At 42.5% G+C, this 7,657-nt stretch overlaps 1 protein-coding gene across 1 annotated transcript; it reads left to right on the top strand.

The window, feature by feature from the left end:
• Positions 1-1,352: 1,352 nt before the first annotated feature.
• TMEM80 (transmembrane protein 80) lies at positions 1,353-4,149 on the top strand. Its single transcript, XM_075280480.1, has 3 exons — positions 1,353-1,440; positions 2,584-2,676; positions 3,905-4,149. Exons 1-3 carry the CDS (start codon positions 1,425-1,427, stop codon positions 4,108-4,110), a joined length of 315 nt encoding a protein of 104 aa, XP_075136581.1. The 5' UTR covers positions 1,353-1,424; the 3' UTR covers positions 4,111-4,149.
• The last annotated feature ends 3,508 nt before the right edge of the window (positions 4,150-7,657 follow it).

The following is a 7,657-nucleotide window of genomic DNA, read 5'->3' on the forward strand; positions in this document are numbered from 1 at the left end:
CTTATGTTTTTTCTGTTTGCGCTTTTGATCTATATGTGACCCTCTGGACCGATATTTATTTCATATACTTTAAATATCTGATAGCTGAACAGGTCTTCAACCAACAGGCCCCCATCCCCATACACACACGCAGAAGATGCTTATTTTTGCATGAGATGTGAAGCATTTTGACCATGTGGCGCCGGAAACAGTACTTGCAAAGTGGATGGGATTCATGCGAATTCATGCGAATCCCATGCCCACTTTGCGGGAAAAAATTGCAGCGCAGATACGCTGCAATTTCCAAAACCTCATCATGTCAATTCTATCTACGGAAACGCCAGCAGCTTTCCCGTAGATTTAATTGTAACAGAAAGTCCGCGGAGGAAAACTCTGTGAACTTTCTGTTCAAAGCACTGCGGGAAGAACCGCGATGTGATCACGGCGCGGCTGTTCCTGCAGCGCTTTAGCGTGTGGGGCCTTAGCCTAAAGATAGAAGACTTCATAACAGAGAACCGTCATCTTAAAGGGAGTCCATCGTTAGAATCCAATTTTCCAAAAACACCGGGTCGGAATAGCCTTTAGAAAGGTTATTCTTCTCCTACCTTTATTATTCTGATCTGCGCTGCTGTTTCTGAGAATTTTCGTTTTTACTCCTTACGCAAGTGAGTCTTCAGAAAGTTCAATGAATACGCTCCAGCACCACGCCACCTCTCTCTCCTGCTGACGCCACTCCGCCGCCGAGTCTCTGTTCTGGATCCAAATCCTGCGCATGCTCAGTCAGCTCTGCCATGTCGCGCTGACTGTCCATTCAGCCATATTCCTGTGGCCTCTTACATGAGTGTACAGGAAAATGGCCGAACTGTCATACACAGTTGGCTCTGCCCAACGCGACATGGCAGAGTTGACTGAGCGTGCGTGGGATCCCAAAGAGACTCGGCGGTGGAGATGCGTCGGCAGAAGGAGAGAGAGGCGGTGCTGGAGCCTCTTTGTTGACTACAGGGGACGTCCTCTGTGCTTTCCGAAGACTCATTTGCATAAGGAATAACAACAAAAATTTCCAGAAACAGCGGCACAGATCAGAATAATAAAGGTAGGAGAAGAATAACCTTTCTAAAAGCCATTCCAAGGTGGTGTTTTTGAAAAATGGGATTCTAATGATGGACTCCCTTTAAAGACACCATGATGGAGATCTATGCCAATTATATATATATATATATATATATATATATATATATATATATATATATATATATATTTATATTTATATATATATATTTATATATATATATATATATATATATATATATATATATATATACACTTTCCACTTTTCCATGTCATTTTTCTTAACAGCTCTATATCAGCGTTCATCGGTTCTACTGCAAATCCTGCTATACATCAATGTTCTTTATTATGTGTTTTATTTTATAGCAACGCTGCTAATGATCATTTATAAAAGTAAGTACCTGGAAGAGCCAGTTCTAGGCTCGGTCACTTTCCCATTGTCAAGGCCAAGACAATTGTGAACAACCGGATACAGGTCCACTCTTTTAATACATGAGGGTTTGAAAGTTCATATCTGCATCAGATGTCCGCACCGATCTGTCACTTTTTTATCCTTAGTATAGGTCATCACTACCTGGTCGGTAGGTGTCCCACACCCGGCACCCCACTGATCAGCTGTTTGAAGAGACTGCAACGTTTGGGTAAAGGCTGCATTCAAATGGCTACTTGCCAAGCACAGTGCTTTATATTGCAGAGCATCTGTGTGTGCCATTGGGGTTCCCTTTAATCCAGCCCAGTAGTTCGTGAGAAATGTATAGTAGGATTACATGCCAGTTTAATGGCTACCCATTTAATGTATGGGTGGATTAGTCCACCAGAGGAGTAGCCAGTGGAGACATCTCTTGAGGCCCAATTCTTGCTTGGTCTTGTATCACAGCCTAATTGCAGTTCAGCCCCATGTACTAGGATGGGCTCTTTTCACTGGACTGGATCCTTGGCTTAGAGCAGGAGTAGGGAATGTACGGCTCTCCAGCTGTTGCAAAACTACAACTCCCAGCATGCATACTTGCTCCGTTGTTCTTGGAACTCCCATGGAAGTGAAAGGAGCATGATGGGAGTTGTAGTTTCGCAGCAGCTGGAGAGCCGAAGGTTCCTACCCCTGGCTTAGAGGATGATGATGGTCTTCTATATCTTGGATCTTGTTTAGACAGTTCGATGGACTAGGAAGTATCTCCTGCATAGCAGTATAAGGCCTCACATTGCAAAAAAAGCAGCTTTTTTTTTGTTGCATATTTTGTTGCGGTTTTTTGAGCTAACGCCAGGAGTAGATTGAGAAGAATGGAGACGTATAAGTGGTTCCTTTATTCTTCCCATTTATTTTGTAGCCACTACTGGGTTTGGCTTGAAAAACTGCAGCAAAATCTGCAACAAAAAAAGTTGCTTTTCTGCAATGTGTGACCTGAAAGCCGGCATGTAAAGATGTGACACTCCAAGTCAGGAACCTGTTCTGTATCTTTTGTGGGGTTTTTTTGGGGACAGGCTATGTTCTATATTTGTTGTATTCACCTTTCCTGCCATTTTATATCATTCCCACAGGTCAGGTCTTCAGTTATCCTGATTCTAATTTAGCATTGGACCTCGGGCTACTCTTCTTAATGGCGATTATAGAATCTGTGAGACTGTACCTAGGTAAGAATATACACTGTACAGAGCCATGATGACCAGGGATCTCTCTGTATACCCTGTCTGGATTTAAAATGGTATTCTGGTCACAACAGGATGATTTTCTCATAGGTGAGGACCTGAACCCTGGTACCCCACTGATCACAAGAATGGGGTGTTTTGCACACTATTTTGAATAACTTGCTGGTCAGAAGTACTTGCCCCCACTATTTATTTCAGTGTGACCATAGAAGATAGCCAAACCCTGTACTGCTATCTGCTGTATACCACATTATACAGCAGATACGCATTATATGTAAGGTATCATCTGCCTAGTGTGAAGGTGGATTCTGATGATAGAATCCCTTTAACATCTTGCTGTGTGCAGAGACTAACAACACCCATAACACTTTAAAATGTTGACATGAGTCTTTTAAAGGGATCCTATCATTGGATACCCTTTTTTTTTCGATAACACGTAGGAATAACCTTAAGAAAGGCTATTCCTCTCCTACCATTAGATGTCTTCTCTGCGCTGCCATTCAGTCTTCAGTATGCAAATAAGTTCTCTTGCAGCACTGGGGGCGGTCCTTAGCACTCAAACAGCACAGGGAACGTCTCCAATGCTACGAGAGAAATCTCCGGCGCCGCCTCCATCTTCTTCTGGAATGACCTCTCCCTGTTTCTTCTTCCGTCCTGGGTTTCAATCTTCTAGGCCTTGGGCAGAGCCGACTGCACATGCCTGGGCCACAAGAAAATGGCCCCTTACACCAGCTTACTGTGTAAGTGACCAAAATAAAATGACCGCTTACTCCAGCTTACAGTGTAAGCAGCCATTTTCTTGTGGCCCAGACATGTGCAGTCGGCTCTGCCCAAAGCCTAGAAGATTGAAACCCAGGACAGAAGAAGACACAGGGAGAGGAAGAAGATTGAGGCGGCGCTGGAGAGTTCTCTCATAGCATTGGGACCGCCCCCAGTGCTGCGAGAGAACTCATTTGCATACCGAAGAAAACCTGTATTTCTACTGAATGACGGCACGGAGAAGTCATCTAAAGGTAGGAGGAGAATAGACTTTCTTAAGGCTATTCCTATGTGTTGTCGAGAAAAAAAGGGTATCCAATGATAGCATCCCTTTAAGTTCCCTATACTGATATACTGTATTATATTGGTGTAATCTTTTTTTTCATTAAACAATAAGTCTCGTTCTGTGATTGGATTTATGTGACATTTAGTACTGATAATGTATTTACTACAGGAACAATGGGAAACCTGACAGAAGAAGAGCTGCCCTTAGGATCCAGTCTGTTCTTCACTGCTGGCAACGTCATGCTGTCTATCTATTTTCTAATATGGGAGACTTATATCCTGAGAGCTGATGTCATCATCAATGGTATCCTGCTGGTCTTATATGGGCTGGAGGTGATCCTGGAGCTCTTCACCATTGCTGCATTTTTCCGCTAAAGAAAACTTTTTTGGGGGGATAAAGATATTTATACCGGCGCTTTAGGGTTTCCTATAAATAATTAGAAACTTTACAGTTTTATGGATTTTCTCTAACCATCTTAGTGGTTGTCTTGATTGGTTGCCAAAAGATATGACCATAAAAACAGGAGTTTTTTGTGGCCTGGATTTCCTTATACTGACCGGATTATCTTCCTGTGCTGAAACACAATCAGGCATGCATGAACGTATGATCCAGTGGGGAAATCATGGCTGGACTTCAGTCAAATGCCAGACCATAGAAAGTTCATGTATTTATGATCGAACCCATTGGTAACCTACCAAGACAAAGAGTGACACGAGAAAGGGCGGGTTCACACCAGCGCCCGGTCTCCGCTTTTAGGTTTCCGTCTTCTGCCCAAGAAACTGGACAGGAGACGGAAACCGGCAGTCACTTTTCAAACCCATTCATTTCAATGGGTTTGCAAAGTGTCCCCCCGTGAGCGTCCTCTGCCTCTTCTGCGCAGCGAAACCGTTTTTTTTAACCAGACAAGCAGGAGACCGTTTTCACCGCGGAGACCACAAAGCGCTTACGGGTGGACATTGTCTGCCGGGATCCGTCTCGTGTCGGCAGAATAAAGAAACCTAAAAGCAGAGATCGGGGCGCAAATGTGACCCCACCCTCATTTATATTTGCTAAATATTTCATTTTTTATATAAATATGGTTGTGTTAGTGGGAAATCCCTATAAGGAGAGGTTGAAACTGCTGGTTCTGTGGCGGAACGCAACTTGCAAAATCCGGCATGTAAATCTTATGTCTATTAGAGGTGAGGAACATGTTCACAATTCCTTATATCTGATCATTATTTTTCATTCAGGGGGAAAACATTTTATTTTGCTTAATAGGGTAAAAATGGAAAAGAAGCCATACTTACCTCAATGACCATCCACCATTGTCTTCCTGATACTTACCTGGCCCCTGCTGGTCTCTACTTCCTGGTTCTGCATGGACACACCTGGAAATGTCTGCTCAGCCAATCACTGGAGGAGGCGGGTCACTGTAGGTGGGACCAGGAAGTAGAGACCAGAAGGGACCAAGGAACCATATTGGACATTTTTTGTTTTTAACCCGACTTGGGCAACCCCTTTAAAATTGAAATGAAAAAATACACGTTAGAGATGAGCAAAAGCGTGAACTTTGCCTCACTTTAAATTTTCAAAACACTTTATATGGTTCATGTACGTAAAATCGCTGTTGTATAATTTTTCACACAAAATTTCATATTGAATTTTTATTTTTCTACTGTGAAATTTCTTAAGAATATAAAATGTTTTTTGTAAAAATCCGTGCACGTGTTAATTTATTCATTTCCTCCCTCCACTTGAGCTGGCCATACTCAGTAGCTGCGAGAAAAAGTAAGTGAACCCTTTGAAATTATATGGGTTTTTGGATTTCAGGTGCCCAGTCTTTTTGTTCTTGGGAAGATAAGTAACTGACAGGCGTGTTTGGTATCGGCTTTACACAATGACAAGATAGACACCCTCGGCTGAGCATGCATATGTAATGACGCTGTTTCATGACCTTTGTGTGGTTAGCCACAAGATGGCAGCACGGACATGTGCCAACCAGTGAGAGATTTTTTGCACACGTGAACCCTATTTATGAGAAGAGTGCCCCCTTAAGACAAGATTGTTCGAGCTCTCACTCCATGTATTTCCCATTACATCCTTTCATTAGACTGGAGTGATACTTGCCAACAATATATTGCATTATACAGCACACACAGTATATAGCATGAACAATTCGACACTTATAAATGTGAAATTCGCATATACTATAATAACATAGAGAGACCTAAAAATAATGGTGCAAATTTTAGGATCATAGCGCTGATAACCAATGGCAAGAGTTGTCGGTTTTGTAGCCCCTTTGACTATTAGACAGCGGTTACATTTGCGTAGCGGATATGATTAGAAACCACATATGACATCGAAGACTCCAGACAAAATAGTGAAGCATGCAGCATTATTTTGTCTGGTATGATGGAGACCATGACGGAAAACAAACAAATCTAGATATGGCTTTTAGGGTGCCTTGGACTCCATGGCTGATTGTCTTGTGACAGATCTGAATGTTAATTGTTTTGTTCCTGCAATGGTGCAGAACAATGAATGTGAACACAGCCGTAGCCTGGGGACGCACACTGCAATGTGGGGAATGTTGCTGTCATCCTAACAATCTGGTACAACCACTAGGCCAAGAAAACATTGAGAGACTGCAGAGCTGTCATGGATTTACTCTTGGTCTAGTCTTGTTAATGGGGTTTCTGGTTTTAGCAATAAATGCTATTGGTTGTATACTGATAAGATTGTACAATATTCCATTATACTTTCTGTATCCAGTCCTCATGGCTGTCTAGGTCTCTGCTTGTTGTCATTCATTGTTTACTTTCAGTGGATAAAAATCAGTCCATGGTCATGTGATATACAGTCCATGGTCACCTGACATACAGTCCATGGTCACGTGATATACAGTCCATGGTCATATGATGTACAGTCCATGGTCATGTGATCTACAGTCCATGGTCATGTGATCTACAGTCCATGGCCATGTGATGTACAGTCCATGTTCAAGTGACATACAGTCCATGGTCACCTGACATACAGTCCATGGTCACGTGATATACAGTCCATGGTCATATGATGTACAGTCCATGGTCATGTGATCTACAGTCCATGGCCATATGATGTACAGTCCATGGTCATGTGATATAAAGTGCATGGTCACGTGATGTACTGTCCATGGTCACGTGATAGTCTGTCCATGGTCACGTGATATACAGTCCATGGTCATGTGAGGTACAGTTCATAGTCATGTGATATACAGTCCATGGCCATGTTATGTACAGTCCATGTTCAAGTGACATACAGTCCATGGTCACCTGACATACAGTCCATAGTCATGTGATGTACAGTTTATAGTCATGTGATATACAGTCCATGGTCATGTGATGGACTGTATATCACACCTTGTCATAGTCACAACACAGTAATCACACTGGTAACGAGCTGTGCAGACTGTGCGTGTACATCACATGACCATAGATTGTAGATCACATGACCATGACTGATTTTTATCCACTGGAAGTAATAATGTCTGACAGCAAGCAGAGATGTAGAAAACTGTGAGGAATTGAATTAGTAATGTTTTCTTGTGTGGGAAAGTTTTAACATTTTAACTCTAGAGAAACAGAGTTTTCTGTATTTTTCTAGTGTTTCAGTCAAAGACTATCAGGATTGCTATACCGGATAAACTAGAGTACAACCAAATAAACTAGGGTACAACCACCGTAAAATATATATACAGACATGAATGTCATGCTCATTATAATAACAATGGTCCGGGCGGGCTGGTTTACGTTCCTGGAAATTCACAAAATGACATGACAGGGCGACCAAGTGTTTAGTGAGCTGTATAGCTGGAAGGTGCCAGGAGTGTAACCTGAGGGGGTGCATATGGTGCAGTCGCATCGGGCCCAGGAGCCTTAGGGGGCCCATAAGCATTGG

This window comes from Leptodactylus fuscus, chromosome 7, assembly GCF_031893055.1.
Source record: "Leptodactylus fuscus isolate aLepFus1 chromosome 7, aLepFus1.hap2, whole genome shotgun sequence".
NCBI classification, from domain to species: Eukaryota; Metazoa; Chordata; class Amphibia; order Anura; family Leptodactylidae; genus Leptodactylus; species Leptodactylus fuscus.